This window comes from Ursus maritimus, unplaced genomic scaffold (assembly GCF_017311325.1).
Source record: "Ursus maritimus isolate PB19 unplaced genomic scaffold, ASM1731132v1 scaffold_4, whole genome shotgun sequence".
Classification (NCBI taxonomy): Eukaryota; Metazoa; Chordata; class Mammalia; order Carnivora; family Ursidae; genus Ursus; species Ursus maritimus.
The window spans coordinates 49387661-49405904 of NW_024426552.1; the positions used below are offsets into that span (position 1 = coordinate 49387661).

Consider the following 18244-nt stretch of genomic DNA (forward strand, 5'->3'; position numbering starts at 1 on the left):
AGTCTGCTTGAGATTCTCTCTTCCTATCCCTCTGCCCCTCCCCTGCTCATGTGCGTTCTCCCTCTCTCTCTCTCTCTCTCTCTCTCTCTCTCTTTCTCTCTCCCCCCTCTCAAATAAATAAATAAAATCTTTTTTAAAAAGTGCAATTAATATGCTGAAGCCTCAAATGGGTAAAATAGACAACATGCAAGAACAGGTGGATTCACTGCAAGTAGAGAAGGAAGTACTTTAAAAATACCAAAAACAAATGCTAGACATCAAAAATATTATAACAGAAACAAGAATGGGCTTATTGGTACAGTGAGCATGGCTGAAGAAAGAATTTCTGAGCTTGAGGTTATCTCAGTAGAAACCTCCCAAAGTGAAAAGCAAAGAGAGAATATATATACTGGAAAAGAAGTATATCAAGGACTGTGGGACAACTACAAAAGGTATACATATGATGGGGATACTGGAAGGAAAAGAAAGAGTAAGGAACAGAAGAAATATTTGAAATGATAATAACAGAATTTTTTCAAGTTAGTGTAAGATGCCAAACCACAGATCTAGGGAAACCACACATGATACATATGAAAAACAAAACAAAACAAAAACACACAAAAAAATACCCCCAAAAACCCAACCACCTCTGCATATCATTTTCAAATTGCAGAAAATTAAAGATAAAAACTCCTGAAAGCAGCCAGAGGGGAAAACAACAACAACAAGCAAACTTTACTTACAGAGGAACAAAGGTAATCACGTTTGACTTCTCAGAAACTATACAAGAAGAGAGTAGAGAGAAATATTTAAAGTGTCGAGAAGAAAGCCACCAACCAGGATTTCTGTACCCTGTGAAATTGTCCTTCAAAAATGAAACAGAAATGCTTTCTCAGACACATAAGAATTGAGGGCATTTGTTGCCAGTACTCTTGCCTTTTAATAAATGTGAAAAGAAGTTCTTTAGAAATAAAATAATATAGGTCAGAAATTCAGGCCTATATTAAAAAAATGGAAGAGATTCAGAAAGAGTAAGTGAAAGTATATCAAAACCTTTGTTATTCTTAATTGACTTAACAGATAACTGTTCAAAATAATAGCAACAATGTATTCAAATATGTGTGTGTGTGTGTGTATATATATATATGTATATATATGTATGTGTGTATATATGTATGTGTGTATATATCCAAATGTATTTGCTTCTGTATGCTTAATAGAAGTGAAATGAATGACAGCACTGATAAAAGGAATGAGAGGATGAATTAGGATTATTGTGTTATTATAAAGTACTCACAATACCTATGAAGCACTATAGTGTTATTTGAAAGGACTTGAATTAGTTGTAAATATACATTATAAACTCTAGGGTAATCAGTAAAAATGTAAAAAATATATATATAAATCATTTGCTAAGAAAGAAGAAAAAATGAAATCATAAAATGCTCAATTAAAACCACAAAAGGCAGAAAAAGAATGGAATGCATAAATAAGAACAATGAAGAAGGGCAACAAAAAGAAAACAGTAACAAATATGGTAGATATTAATTCAACAATATCAGTAATCACTGAATGTCAGTGCTCTAAATGCACCATTTAAAAGAAAGAAATTTAGAGAGGTTAGAAATACAAGACCCAATTATACATTGTCTATGAGAAACCCAGTTTAAATATAAAGATACATATGCATTAAAAGTAAATGGATGGAGAAAAATACATTATGCTAACTCTAAGCCAAAGAAAGCAGGAGAGGCCATATAAATATCAGACACCATTTCAGCAAACAGTATACAAATACCAACAGTATTCAAAATAACTGGTCTGTAATCTTAAAAATTTGAATATTAAGAAACAAAGGCTCAAGAACTCTTTCAGATGAAAGGAAACTAAAAGCACAGGGCAACTAAATGTAATGTCTGAACCCAGATTAAATCCTGGACCTGACGGGGAAAACAAATAGCTATGAAATACACAATTGACAGTTGATGAAACATGAATATGGATTGTGGATTAGAAAATAGTGTTGTAGTCATGTAACGGAATATTCTTGTTTTGTTAAAAGTATATTTACATACTTTTAAAAGTATATTACATACTTTTAAACTTTGAAAAATAATTTTCAAATGTTTCAGAAAAATATGCATATACACATACAGCAAACATACACGAGAGGGAGAGGAACAGAGAGAGAGAACTAGAAGGAGGGGGGAGAGAGAGAAAGAATGATTAGATATAAATAATAGGTGGATCTGGGTAAATGATATCCAGGAGTTTCTTGTATTATTCTAACATTTTTTTCTCAAGTTTTCTAGTATATAAGAATGAGAAGTTACAAAAATATAAGGTAAATAAAACCACTGAAAATGAGTATGTGAAACAATGACTAAAAAAAATGGGGAAAATTGGTATTATCACTCGCCAAAGCATCAACATTGGAGACTTTGAGCTTAACAGGAATCCTAGAAGTACTTTTGTCCTAATCCTCTAATTTCTGCATGGGGAACTGGGGTCTAGAGGAATTAAATAAATAATTTAGAGTACAAAACTAGTTAGCTGTAGAGCCAGGCTTATGATCTGAATCCTTTTACTCACAGCCCTGTATCTTTTCCCCTTTCAATCTATTGTTTCTTCTCATGAGTTAAGGCTTAAGTATTATCTGTTGACTCTTATGCAAATGAAAAGCACCATGTGACATGCAGAGCAGTGGACAGAGTCATCTGTAATTTCCTTCTCTTTTACTTGCCTTTCTCATAGTACCAGGTAAAATTACAAAATTCAGAGAAGTGGTGTGATGAAAGATTTTTTTTTTAGTATTATATTGATCTCCATTAATTTTACATGTTCTCCCACAAAGCCTTTTTATTCATTCTAAAATAAACTTCAACATGCTATAGTGGAATTATCTATTCTCTGACACTACATGACAATATTTTACATTTTTGGACACACAGGAATATTTCCCTAATACTCAAAAGTAAGCAAAGGCTCAAAATATCCATTAAAATAAGGGAGATGCTGGATAAATACCTTTGGTCACTTGTATACACAATCACGTAACGCAGTAGGTGGACTATAACACAATACAAATAGTCGCATATCCCACTTGGTTTTATTCCTGCATTTTACTTTATTTCAATCACATTTTAAAAATTGATTTGAAGTTTAGACCCCTAATAAGTCTGTGATATTCTCTCTACTTTGTGAAGTTCAGTGGGGCGAAGATTTAAAACATAAACCGTGACACCTGAATGAAAATTAAAAGAAAGCACAAACAACCCTACTTACTGCATTACATCTTGGCATTTTATAGTGTGCATGCCTATTTATTAAAGGAATGAAACAGTAACTCTCCGAGAGCAGACAGTAGGAAAACAATGCAATACAAAAAATACAGTTCAGTTTTAAAGTTATTCTATGTTACTTGAGGTGTTCTAAGCCACTATATAAAATATCACTAAGAAATAGTCCTGTTTGTAATGTAAGTAGATGTGAAAAACTGTGAAATATAAATGGTAAAGACTAAAACTGTGCCCATTTTTTTTTGCCTTTTTAAATTTTTTGTAACTTTCATAATTTATAGTTTCCTAGTTGTCCATTCTCAAAATTCTTATGATTTTCTACCAAAATGTTCTTAATATATTTCTATCTCCTTCAATCTGGAGTTTTCTTGCTAATGCTCATTTTTATTTTCTTTTTCTCTACATCAGTCTTGTAAAATCATGTCTATATTAATCTTCCTATAAACATTTTTTTGTTAAGGGACTTTCTGTTCAGTTTTATTAATTCTGTAGTTTATGATTATTAATACTTTATTCTTACATTTATTTTTTATTTTCTTGTAAAATCTTGATAAAATTATTTTAATTTTATTTTCTTAATTATAATTATGATTATAAAAAAACTACTTATGAGTATCATTTGACATTTTTTCTTAGTCAAGCTTTTTTCACATTTGTGATTAAAAAATTCAAATTAAAAAAAATAAAGAGCAAGAACAAAACACTGCTTATTTCTTAATTTTTAACTTCTAACGTAATTACAGAATGCTCAGAAAATATCACCAATACACAATTTCTAATTTTTGGAAATTTTTAGTATTTTCCATCCTGGGTACAAATTCATAGTCTTTTTAAGTAAATATTTCAGAGATATTTGAAGATCGGATGCTTCTGTTTTTTAGTGCAGTGATCACTTTTATTAATTATACCCTGCAAATATCTAGTACCCTCATTTAATTTTTATGTAAATGATATAATGAGCAATATAAGAGATATTTAAGAGTCCTAAAAAATTACAAATTGGTCAAATTATCTCAATTTTGCTGAATTTTCTCAGTACATAAAGATTATGAATGTTAACATTTCTTGGTGGATTATAATTTTTATGAATACAGAACATCTCTCCCTGTCTCATTTTAAAATTTTACTCTAAGTTCATATTTGTCCAAATTTCATTGATATTGCCAGACTGATTCTACATCTTTGTAATGTCAGTATTTTCAACCACATTGTGCTATTACTGATGCTTCCTTTGTAAATTTATAGCTTGATATTTCAACATAGACTGAGAAAAATTACATCTTATTAGACACAGATATTTATCATTCTACTTATAAGATGTGATTTTTTTTGTTAAGTTTATTTCAGGCATGGTGTTTCATTTAGGGAAAGGCGTAGCCCTTTCTTAATTGATGACATATATATTTTTCCTTCAGTAGTGTGAACATTAAATATTCTACTTCTATTATTCAAATGGTTACCTTAAAATATTTTAATAATGACCCGTAATTTTTATCCCTGTCAATGAAACTGTTTTTATTTTATTCCTCTGCATTTTTAGAAAATACTTATTTTTTTTTTTAAAAGATTTTATTTATTTATTTGACAGAGAGAGAGACAGCCAGCGAGAGAAGGAACACAAGCAGGGGGAGTGGGAGAGGAAGAAGCAGGCTCATAGCAGAGGAGCCTGATGTGGGGCTCGATCCCACAACTGCAGGATCACGCCCTGAGCCAAAGGCAGACGCTTAACCGCTGCGCCACCCAGGCGCCCCTTAGAAAATACTTCTTACCATTTATTTTAAACTCTACAGTTATATTATCAATTATTGTAAACTCAGTTATATGTTATAATAGTTTCTTACTCAAATGTCTATCTAATGATCTTTATATTCCGTATTATTCTTTAATTAGTTCATTTGCTTATGTTCTTTGCTTAATTTTCTTTAAGAAATAATTTATTGGTAATATTATGACTACCAAATCATTACAAGTCTTATGACTCTTCAATCATCACAAGTCTGAAAATGTTATTGGCAGAGATTCTTAGGTTAAGAATAAATTAAAAATAATCATACCCTTGTGGCACCTGGGTGGCTCAGTTGGTTAAGCGGCTGCCTTTGGCTCAGGTCATGATCCCAGGGTCCTGGGATCTAGCCCCAGGTCAGGCTTCCTGCTTAGTGGGGAGTCTGCTTCTCCCTTTTCCTCTACCCCTCCCCCCAGCTTATTCTCGTTCTCTCTCTCTCTCTCTCAAATAAATAAATAAAATATTTAAAAAATAATAATCACACCCTTATAATGTTATGATTGATTTCAGTTATAAGGCATTATACTCAACTCTTAACAGATTTAAAATAATGTTCTCTGCCTAGGTAGTTAGCCCTTCTTTTGCTTAGACCAAATTAAAAGATTTGGGCTCTCAGGATGGGATAATTTAGGGATAACCCTAAAGAAATGCATTCTATAACAGAATAAAATTATTATGGTAGTATAAAGACAATGACACAGTGATGGTGAGCATCCATTGGGAGATTGTGCAGATTATTCAGACTTGTTATGATTGGGGGAAATCTCTCCCCATAAGTAATAACAGTTTTGTTGCCAGTGATTCTTCCTAAATATTTTACCAGATATGACTTGAACAGTAAAAGGTAAATTGAGAAATAAATCCAGAGCAAAGTTTACGTTACCATATTGTTTATGACCTTGCATTTCTTGCAACCACACTATTCTGCATTTTTCTACATGCCCTTTTTCAGGTCAACACATCTATAGAACATTGTCTGAAGTAATAGTGATAGATTGAGTGGTATTGCTGTTAGTGTGAAATGGACTGACTATAATGTGATAAATGAACATCTTAGAAACATTAATCAGTTCACTATTGATAGATATGAAGATAAAGATGTGGAATTAAGGCAAATCTCCTCATATATAAGCAATCAATGGTATATAACTGGAAACTATCTACTTAGAACCAAATAATGTATAATATTTTAGCCTTAGCAGAAAGTCTAAAAGGATGATGAGTCAAGTGAATATAAAACACATTTTTTTTTCAATTAGTTTATCTATAGACTGATAGGTCAGCTCATGAAGAGCTTCTGTTTCTTTCAGTAGTTTTAAAGAAATATAGTTATGAAATCCCTGCTACTGAGTGGCAGTAAAGCACACTTATATTTTTACAAATAATATCCTTTTTTCTTGGTGTTGCTGTTTCTTAAGCTTATTGTGTAACTGTGAAGTTAACAGTCATAATTGTTGATGGCTATTTTTTTATTTAAAAAATACATATACTTGCACTGTTTACACATCAGTAATGAGCTACAATTTTAATTTTTAATTTTTAACTGTTATTGCTGTTAATGCAATTTGGGTCAGTATTGCAATTAAATGTTCATCAAATAATCACCAAATACATGTATATTTAATGAGTTTATTGAAATATTTTATTATATAAGCTCAGAACCTTTGGTAAAATAAACATGGATGTAAATTGATTAAATGACTGAATTCAACCATACCGTCCTCTATGAAATTTGAGGCAACACAGGCAACCTAGGTAATATATGAGTTTAATATGGACATAGCACAAATTAGGAAGAAAGTGACACAGATGATTAAAATCATAACAAACTGAAACATGAGCCAGATACTTGTTGATTTGTGGGTGGCACTGGGTACCCTCAAATTTAAAAAAAAGCTTAACAAAATCAACTCTATGCCTCCTTAAAGGACCTATTAACACAGAATGAAGAAAAAGTTTAAATTCATTAGAGAATCAACCAGATTTGCACTAGAAATTGAAAGCTGAAGGTTGCAAGTACAATCATGAACGTAACCGAACAAGATCTGTCTTTGGTCCATCCATTCACTTTGTGACCTGTGAATAATGTTTATTCGGATTACTTCATCATTGGACACAAAGGCCACCATGGATTCCAGGATCAAAATGTTGTTGAAAATAAATGGTTCTACCCACAGAAACATAAACAAGAGCCATGAAGCATCAACTAGCCGTGTAGTTTTTAATTCCAGGTGGTGATAAAAATGGCAAAAAAAATTATGTGAACCGGAGAAGTGAAAACCAGATTATAGACTCAAATTTTATTTTGTTTTAGATTTATTGTTCTTTTTTTTTTTCCAGTTTCCTCATTCTGTGTATGTGTTTCTTGAAGGGATCTTAAACTTAATAATAAAAACCAGGTACAACTGTTTCTTATTATTATCGGCTAATACAGATCAGATATTCACATTTTTTCCATTTTCCACAATATCACCACAAATACTTCTAGTAGATATAGCCACCCATTGATTGTACATGTATATTCTAATGGCATAAGATGTAAATATGATATTGAGTATTCTACTCTTGAAATTTTGTTAAAAGGAGATGGGATTGTAATGAACCCACTGAGATAATATAAACTGTGCAGCATATAGCTTTGTTGGAAGAATAGCCTATTATATCAATCCTTTTACCTGTCCCCTCAAATTTAATTTTATGTTTTTTATGTACACAATCTAAATATACGATGTAGAATTTGGATATGCCTGGAAGCAGGAGGTGCTAGACAAAGCCCTGGGTATCTTTGCTGTGGATAGGGATAAGGATAAAGAGCTGATACTAACATTTTACTTTTCTTATCATAAGTTAGGGCAGGGCAAATTTGATGTAGGCAATTAAAAAGAAAACAGCCCTTCCATAATCTCTTCAATATTAATTCTCCTCTCTTTCCTCAGGTGCTTTTCTATCACATCCTTGTCACTTTTTTCCTCCCCTTCAACTGTTCTCCTTTTGCTTCTTCCATCCATCTTCTATTATCACCTTGGCTCTAGCAAAGTGCAGCATAATTATAATGAAGGAGTGAAGAAAATCCATTCAAATGACTTGTTTTCTCAATTCAAGCTGAATTTGGATTTCTATACCAGACTTAGTGACAAAATATGGTCTGGGCAAACACTTGTGTAAAATAAAACAAACAGATAAATTAGCAGTGCCCACATTGCCTGATTCTATGTCTATCCATTTGGGGAAAGAGAAGAATATTTTCTGGAGAGGTCTTTCTTGCCTGTCTCTGCTTAGTTGATCTATAATTTGCATAGTGACAGTATATTTAATGAAGTGATTTGTAACAACTTATGTATTTAGCAACAGATGATGACCTCTCAGTTAGGTAAAAGATTTTTGTTTTTGCTTCATAATTTAAGGAAAATAAGTAGCAGACTAATGTCACATTTGCTCAGGGATAAACCTGCCAGTTTGAATAAATGATAATTGTTTACCCCACATCAGTGCTGTTGGGTTGCTGGGATGCCTGGGTGACTTAGTCAGTTAAGCATCTGCCTTCAGCTCAGGCCATGATCCCAGGGTCCTGGGATCAAGTCCCTCTCTTTGCTCAGCAGGGAACCTTCTTCTCCTTCCACCTGCTCTGTCTGCTTTGCCTGCTCTCCCTGCTTGTGCTCTCTCTCTTTCTCACAAATAAATAAATCTTTAAAAAAAAATTCCACAGGTTGCTTCCACAAGAAAAGAGGTTGAAGTCTTATTTTCAAACGTAGCTGTAGAATATATTCACTGTAAATATCTTAGTTTTGATTGTTTTCCTGTATAATAACTTATTTTTTTAATCTATAGCTTTTTTCAATGGAAGTGTTGAACCTAGGTCTGAAAAATAATTTATAAATAGAAAAAGAGTGACAAGTGCTATGAAGTTTTTTTTATAACTTTAATGCATATCAGACATACTAAAGAGCCTATGAAACAATATTCATTTCTTAATGGTTATGTGAGAGGGAAAGGGAAGATAGAGGGAGAAGCAGTGGTCTGCAACACTGGACATTCTGTATATCGAAAGTGACGGTGTTATGTGTGACACAGTGTTGTGTGTGCTACAAACACTCTGTCCCAATTGGGTAAATTTAGTAGTTTGGGTTCCATAAGAGTCATGACCTAAATACAGCAGGGCCTAACTTAATACACTCTGTGTTTTATCTTTATATCTCCCTTAAAAGAGTAACTTTTTTAAAAAAAAATATTTTTATTTATTTATTTGACAGAGACAGTGAGAGAGGGAACACAAGCAAGGGGAGTGTGAGAGGGAGAAGCATGCTTCCCGCCCAGCAGGGAGCCTGATGCGGGACTCTATTCCAGGACCCTGGGATCATGACCTGAGCCAAAAGCAGACACTAAGCCACCCAGGCGCCCCTAAAAGAGTAACTTTGGAAGGAAGGGCAAAATTTGTGAATTATCGAAATATATGAATCCATACTGGGACTTTTGATTCAGTCTGCTCATCCCTGAAAGCAAAATATGGTACATGTTTGATTTACATTAAAAAAAAAAAAAGGCTAACAAACTGTTAGCTATATTTTTCAATCGTTGAAAAAAAATCATGCCTCATTTCTTTTTTCTTTTTTTTGAATTTTTTTAATTGATTTGTTTATTTTATTTTATTATTTATTTAGTTTTTATACTAATTTTTATTTTGTTATGTTAGTCACATACAGTATATCCTTAGTTTTTGATGTAATGTTCCATGATTCATTATTTGTGTATAACACCCAGTGCACCATGCAATGTGTGCCCTCCTTAATACACATCACCGGCCTCATTTCTGAATCTAAAAAACCCTCCATGGTTCTGTGTGGTCTCTTGTGCTTTTGCTGCTACTATAAGGAGAGCATGCCCTGGCTGATCTGCTGATCCAAGGAGGATGAGACACATGCGGAACAGACCAGAATGTGCAGATCTGCAGTTCTGTCTATATGAACCCATCCTGGAGTAGATAGCCCCCAGCTGACTCAGGTTCATAAGGGAACATAATCAAAGTTAAGTAAGCTGCCAACCCTGAGACTGCCTTGATTAGCCACCCAAGTAGCATCAACACATCTCTTGTTCTTAAGATAATTGATATGAAGACATGTGTTTTTGTTTTGGCAATAGCTAAATTAATACAGCTACATTTTTTTTAATGAATATTCCCATGTGTTTCTTCTGCCTTTTCTGGATTGGGTAACTGAAGTTAAATAACTGAGTAAATTACTAAGTGCTCACATGAATTTGCTATAGTGTAAGGAAATCACAATATATATATATCCCACGAACAGTAGACTAGCAGGGCACATGAGTATTTAGGTTCAGTTTATGCCAGTATTCACAAGAGTAAAGCTTTGGGAGGTTTAGTGTGTGTCTTTTACAGTTACCTAGCTTTCTTTTGAATCCAGTCATTGAGAATGTTTTCTTTTTCATTTTCATTTTTCTTTGATGCAGTTGTAAATAATTGGTGATAGCTCAAAAGCATTCTCTATGGAGTCACCTAAATCTAACCCTTGACATTTTATTCTCCCTTAAAGTCGACTTAAAACACTTTAGTAATTTTCCTTTCCTGGACATACTCTATCTGGAGAAATTCTCCTAAATGCTGCTCATTGCTCTCAACACAGTTTTAATTTGTCAGCATTGCACTTGTTTTTGCCTATTCATGTTTTATTCTCTTAAAAGTAAGGATTTTACTGAGTCACCTTCAGAGTGATACAAAATTGAATTGACACGGACATTCCCATGAAGTTTCTCCTGGTCTTTATTGTGACATGGCAAACATTTATGAGACTATTGACTGGAGTTACTAGTTCAATGTGTATTCAAAGTTGAAATACCTCACAAAGAATGAGATCTGTGTTCTTTCACCAGTATAGCAGTTGTCCCTGGGAACCTAGCAGTAACATGATCAAGATAGAGTCTGTATCATAAAGGCAAAAGAAAACAAACCACGTAAGTCAGCAGAATAGCAGAAATTAAGATACTGTTGCATATGCTTTTTGAACACCTGATAAGGCAAGATACCAAAAGCAAGCATGGATATAAAACCAGTGCAAAACTGGTTTTACCAACCCAGACAATTTGTTTAATCATGATGCATGAGAAGAAACATTACTTACTGTTCTACTGTATACAACTGTCATTGCTATAGATTAGAATAACTAGATTTAGACAAGTTGCTGAGGGATAGACTTAAAATAATCAAGTTTTAATAGCATTTCTATTTTAGAAGGTATTCATGAAAGATATAATCAAGAACATCACTTTTGATTAGCTGGCCCTCAGGAATCCCTACAAAAATTTCATTTTTTAGAAGTTTTTATTTTAATTCCAGTTAGTAATCATATCATGTTATATTAGTTTCAGGTATACAGTATAGTTATTCAACACTTCCATACATCACCCAGGGCTCATCACAAGTACACTTAAACCCATCGCCTATCTCACTCATCCCCCCACCCACCTGCCCTCCAGTAACCATCAGTTTGTTCTCTTAAGAGTCTTTTTCTTGGGGCGCCTGGGTGGCGCAGTTGTTAAGTATCTGCCTTTGGCTCAGGGCGTGATCCCGGCATTCTGGATCGAGCCCCACATCAGGCTCCTCTGCTGGGAGCCTGCTTCTTCCTCTCCCACTCCCCCTGCTTGTGTTCCCTCTCTCACTGACTGTCTCTCTCTCTCTCTGTCAAATAAATAAATAAAATCTTAAAAAAAAAAGTCTGTTTCTTAGTTTGTCTCTCCCTCTCTGTTTTTTTCCCTTTGTTCATTTGTTTTGTTTTGTAAATTCCACATATGAGTGAAATCATGTCTTTCTCTGACTTATTTCACTTAGCATTATACTATTTAGCTTCATCCATGTCATTGCAAATGGCAAGATTTCATTCTTTTTTATGGCTGAATAACATTCCAGTGTGTGTGTGTGTGTGTGTGTGTGTGTGTGTGTGTGTGTGTACCACATCTTTATCCATTCATCAATCAATGGAAAAAATTCATTTTTAACAGAAATGAAATAGAAGAGAGTGAGTATAAAATAAGGTATGTGTGCAATATAATAAAACTTTGTGTGTGTGTGTGTGTAACAATACATCATTCCTATCAAATTTTTGCCATCTACCTAAGGATGTGAAAGAACTAAGGTTATCATGCATGGTAGGATTTACATGATAAATGCTGGAGACCAAATTCCATTTATTGGGTTAGAATACTCTGTTCAGATATAATTGAAAAACTTTATCTTTAGTATCTCCCAAGGGATTAACAGTATGTTGATTTTATCAGCTGAGTCATACTACTTATGACAGTGACAGATGACTTAGCGTGACAGCCATCACATGCAAATTTCAATTTTTATTTCTTTTTAAGACTTGACACCAAGGGGTCTACTGCAGGAGTAAGAAGGATGACATGAATTCCATTTGGAGGCATCTTTAAGCTTGCCCAGTGACACCATGAGCAAAGGTCACCCTACCAAGTTGGAAAAACTTATGGACAAGAAATTATCACCAAAATTAAATGGTGGCAGACATGTCCAAAGAATATTGCAGGGATTCGATCCCTTTGTGAATCTTGTGATAGATGAATGTGTGAAGATGGCAACTAGTGGGCAACAGAACAATATTAGAATGGTGGTTATACAAGAAATAGTATCATGTGGTTAAAAGCCTTGGAACAAGTATAAACAATGGGTGTGTTCACTGGAAGAAATAACTGCTTCCACATGTTCCCTCTTCATAGCAACTGTTTTACTACAGTATAAAAATCAGGTCATGTACATTTTCATATTGAACTTTTTGTTAAACTTTTGTAATAGTAAAAAAAAAAAATACTCGACACCAAGAAGTGGAGCTTATAAAATGAAGTGTAGAGAGAGCTTAAATTATAAATTAAGTATTCTAAAGGAAAAAACTGTGGACATTTTATAATATAGAGTACAAATGGGGAGAATATAGAGGTTTTTGAAGGTTACGATAAATTTTCAATTTTTTAAAAAGCAAAAATATATTCAGACTGACTTTATCTGTTTCTTGTTAAACCCAGTGGTCTACAAGAAGAATTCTACAGAAAACTGAATTTCAAGGAGGTATAGAGGTTTAGAGTTCAGGAAAGACACAGGCTTAGGTTATTGGCTCCTGACCAATTTTATCAAGAGAATTTCAGCACATGCTCTTGTAATGGATTTGCCAACTACCTCATGATGAAGAATTGGCTGGTGTAGTACAATGGCTTATTGAAGATTCAAGTATGACATTAGTTGGGAAACAATACACTGAAAGGATGAGGATCTTCCTTAGGATACATTTTATGCTTTGAATTAGAGACCATTATATGATACTTTCACTCCCATTGTCAGAATATAGGAACCAGGAAATCAATGAGTGGTCATGAGAGTGGCTTCTCTCACTATTATCCCTAGTAAATTACTCAAAGAAATTTGGTCTTTATCTGGCAACTCTGAGTTCCACTAGTGAAATGGACTTAGTCCTCAAGAAGGGTATGCTTCCTCCAAGGATAGGCAACACTGGTACTATTGAATTGGAAAACAATCTTGCCACCTGACAATTTTGGGCTCCACATCCACTGAACTAACAGGCAAAAAGTTTACTCTAATGGCTGAAGTGATTGACATTGATTATTGATAGGTAATTATTTTGTTTCCACACAGTAGGAACACAGAGAAGTCAATACATTTAAGAGAACAGACTCTTAATATTTCTCTGCTGTAGTAAAGGTAATTAAGAAAAACTAGAGCAGCCAGAGAAAGGAAAACTATTGAGGACTCAAATCCTTCAGAAATGAAGAGTTTGAATCATCACACCTGATTAAAGAACACCAACCATGTTCTGGCTGAAAACACATAAAATACGGAATCTGTAGCAGAAGAACAAATTTGCAGATATCAAATGCAGCATCATGATCAATTACAGAATTGAGAGCTGTGGTAGTTTTGTGTATATATATATTTTTGCTTATTATGTATATATATTTATTTCTATACACATCATCTATTTTCATCTCTCCCCTCATTACTTTATATATAAGTAATACATTGGAGGTTAGCTTTACATTTTTTTTTTCTTTAGGTAACAAATATTCAGTGAAATGGTGACTGGATTTCAGTAGTAATTAATATAGCTAGTGATGGGATACAATGACAACTGGACTTTCTGTCCCCTCATTTTGGGGGAAGATGAGAATTTCATCCTTTGTACAAAGAATAATTACATCCTTGTTAAGTGAATATGAAATTGTTTTTGCAATTGTTTTTGTTGTTTTCTGGAAATACAAACATTTGTATAAAGGTGTGTATGGAATATGAATAGCTGTCAGTGTAGAATGTGACAGTTATCCATATGCTGACTATTAGCTGCAGATCAACCCTCTCTTCCCTTGTGTTGTTATACTAGACCTAGATATTGTTCTTTGGCCGCATGATGTTGATATTAACCTTTGTCTAGAAAGAGATTGCAAAACTAGGTCAGCAGGAAGGGGTTGAGCTATTCTACCTTGAAAAGTGGTAGATTGGAATGTGGAATGTGAAAAGTTGTAGTGTTTAACCTCGGAGGCTCCCATGAACCAGATGAAATCCAAACACTTCAGTGGGTTTCTCTGCCATTCAGTGGGCTGCTGTTATAGATGAACTACAGCTCATACACTTTGCAAGTTTCTTCATCACCTGAAGGGTAGATCCACACACTTCAGTTTACTTATCACAGTCTGAGTATTCCTTTCCCCTCCTTTCTCTAAAGAGATCTTAATCCCAGAGTATGAGTCTGTCCCCTATCATAAGTTTCTAAGAAAGGTCTTATTTTCTTTTCCTCAGCCCTAGAGGGAGAAAGAAATTTATACATTTGTTATTGCTGTACTCCTGCATCTTCTACTTCTGCACATCCTATTTAGTAATCACCTTTTACTAGTTAACAGTTCTTAGTGTTAAATTCTCCATGTTCATATTATTGATATAGTTTCTGTCCTCTGATGTGACCCAGACTAATACAAACATAGTTTTTGTCGTGCCTCTATTTTCTATTTCTCCTGACACTTTGTTGCTTTTCTTCATTCTATTTGTATTATCCCATTTCAATTATTGTCCTTAAGATGAAATTTAAAACTTGAGCAGTAATAATATTTATTGAAGATTGTGTTTTTTAACTTTTAAGGCAAGAGAAATTATGGCTTTTTTTTCTCTTAGGAAAAATGGTTTTTTAAAAAAATGTTAGCTGTATCCATTTTCTTATGCTAAGGGAAGCTTTGGCTATTAAGATCTTGAGCCAGTATTGAAGTCCCTCCAATTCAAAGTACTAGCATGCCATGCATATCTAACCACCATCTCTGCAACTCCAGAGGAATTTCATCAGGTATCTTCCTTACAGATAAGACATATAAATGAATGACCATCAAAGTAGGAAACTATTCATATGCTGTTACAAAATAAAGTTTAGCTCAGTGTGATAAATTGTTTATGGGTAAAAGCTGAGGCAAAAATAAATACTAAGCTATAATCAAAATTTAGAATAGGAGGCAAAGGAGGAGGACATTACCTGGTAATGTGTCTTATTATTGTCATCGTGTTCAGCCCATAGAAGAGATCCAAATAACAACTCTAACCCATAAATGTTTTCAGAATCTAAATCCAGAAGAACAAAACTGCCATTGAGTAGTAACTAGTTACTTCACACTCATTGTCTAGGTATCAGATTTAGTTTTGGTTCATACTTCTTTTCTCTATTTATTACCACAATCAGCCAAAATGTTTAGTCTGTCTAAAAATATTGGTATTTCACAATGGAATGATCAAAGCAGAAATATATGCTATATTATGGGAAAGAACCTCCTAAATATGTGAAAGAGAATTTTACGTTCATTGTTGTTTCCATTTGAAGGGGTAAGATAAAGAATTAAGCAAAAATGCATAGATCTTTCAAGTGGAGAGGACATTGTTAATATTGATTTTAACGAATGAAGCTGCCTTTTGATTTGGAATGGTAGGCTTTACATTATGATACAATAAGTAGGAAGCATTTTTAAATCAATTTGACAAGTAACAAACTTTATGAACATTTTAATCACAATAAATATGATAAATCCCTTTTTCCCCTTTATCAAACTAATTAATTTTTAGATTACTGTTTAAATCTCAAGATGAAGATATTTTACTTCCTTTAGATGCAACCAGATGAAGACCTGTGGAACAGATGGAGGGCACAACCTGGAATGGAGCCTTATGGAGACATATCTGTCATTAAATCTCTACAAATCACATTTTACCACTTCATGTGGTGTACACCTGTGGCTGCTTGATTATGTGCTTTGCTGCCACACAAGAGATTCTGTAGCCCTGTAAATGCCTATTTTGTTGTCTTTATAATGTGCCTTAAAACAATAACAAAATAAAGGGACTGGAGTATCATAGGGAGATAATGTCCACAGGAGGTGCATGAGATGCTTTAACAAGACCTCTTCCTGCCAAAATTCCTATGTTTTATATTCTAGCCCTATGTTCCTCAGGGGTGAAAATGGGAGTTTGTCATTTAAGATTGATTTTCTTAGTTTGTTATGACATAAACACACCTATTCAAAATAACTTTGTGTTGATAGACTAAGGAAAATTTGTTCTAAGTGTTTCTTCTCATAAGCCCTGTATTTTGCCTAGAACAGGAGTTGGTCTTTTGATAACTGATTCTCAAAACAGCAAGTTGTTCGAGGGGTAGAATTTGTAGTATTTTATAAACATAGAGTCTCGGGGCACCTGGGTGGCTCAGTCAGTTAAGCGTCTGCCTTCAGCTCAGGTCATGATCCCAGGGTCCTGAAAACATATAGTCTCAACATACTAATTTAAAATTGAATTTTTGAAAGATCCCGCCCATGCTTTTATGGCTTTTATGTTTTAAGGAGATGGCTTTTATGTTTTAAGGAGAATCTGAACTCTGAAATTAAACATTGTGTATCTATGCATACTCTATGTTACTCATTGTATCTTGTAAATGTAAATGATGGGATTCTTTGTCTACTTTGACTGTATTTTAGGTCAGTGCAACAGTAAATCCTCAATTTATTACCCATGGGAGTAAAAATTGACACTATATAGCAAACTAGGTCCATAGTCTCTGTGAAGTTTTCACAGTATTAAAATAAACTGATTAATGACTTTGCATTTCTAAAATGTAAAAACAATAGAAAATTAAAAGAAATACAACACTTTTTTTTTCAGTTTGAGACACAAAAATGTCTAAAAATGCAACTTATATAAATAACTACAAAAATTTCAAATAAAATTCACAAATAATAGGTCCTAAGGCAGTGGATAGTTTAATATCAAAAAGTAATTTAAGTAAGTTCTATTTCAGTTTGGTGAAGAGATGGATCAATTGAAATACATTTGAAATGTACAAGGAGATCTTGAAGAATTGAAGACTCAGTCTCTTTCTCTTTATGGTTTCAAGATCTCTAATGTCTGCTGATTTCTGTTCTTCAGTCCTCTGTGTATCTGTCTCATTTTTGTTTTTCTTCTACAGATAAACTCTTGGTCCTTCTTGCTCATGGTTTAATTTGTGCCCCCCACCCACTCCCCACATCAAATGGTAGCCTTTGCCCTTGATTCTACATCAACTGCAAGTTTTCTCAATTAATGTAGTTTCTCTTTACCTAAATTAAGTACTCCTAGAAAAGAGAATCTCACTGGTCCAGTTTGGAGAACTAGGATAACAATTTTTACATTGGTCTTCTAGACCATGGCATATATTTTTAAGTGGAAATCAATGATGAAGAAATAATAACAATGTAATTAAGTATGGAAGTTTGGTAAGATACGGCAGGTTAATGGGTTAGATTTGTGACAGCTACTTTGTTTAGTAGAAGGTGAAAACAACTTTTTCATTTACTCTTATAAATGAGCTCTTATTCATTGCTGCCAGACAGATTTCTTTTCTCACCATTGACTCAACATTCCACATTTAATTCTGTTTTCATGCAATTTCTTTCTTCATTTCATACCTCTTTCTGGAAGCTTCTCTAATGAATTTAGAATGTTTTAGTATGTCTGTGACACATAATTAGCATTTTAATATGCCATTCAATTTTCTAATTGTGTCACACGTATTTACTACTTACCGTATATTCATGTGTGAACCTAGTGACGCCTACACACTTGTAGAATTTTTGAAGTTGTATTGTTTCTCAT

General features: G+C 33.6%; 1 protein-coding gene across 1 annotated transcript; it reads left to right on the forward strand.

Moving 5' to 3' along the window:
* Positions 1-12515: 12515 nt before the first annotated feature.
* LOC121100481 (small nuclear ribonucleoprotein G-like) lies at positions 12516-12725 on the forward strand. Its single transcript, XM_040621706.1, has one exon. It carries the CDS (start codon positions 12516-12518, stop codon positions 12723-12725), a length of 210 nt encoding a protein of 69 aa, XP_040477640.1.
* Positions 12726-18244: the final 5519 nt, after the last annotated feature.

Coding starts and splice junctions, on each gene's coding strand:
- LOC121100481 (XM_040621706.1), top strand. CDS start 12,516: ATGAGCAAAGGTCACCCTACCAAGTTGGAAAAACTTATGGACAAGAAA.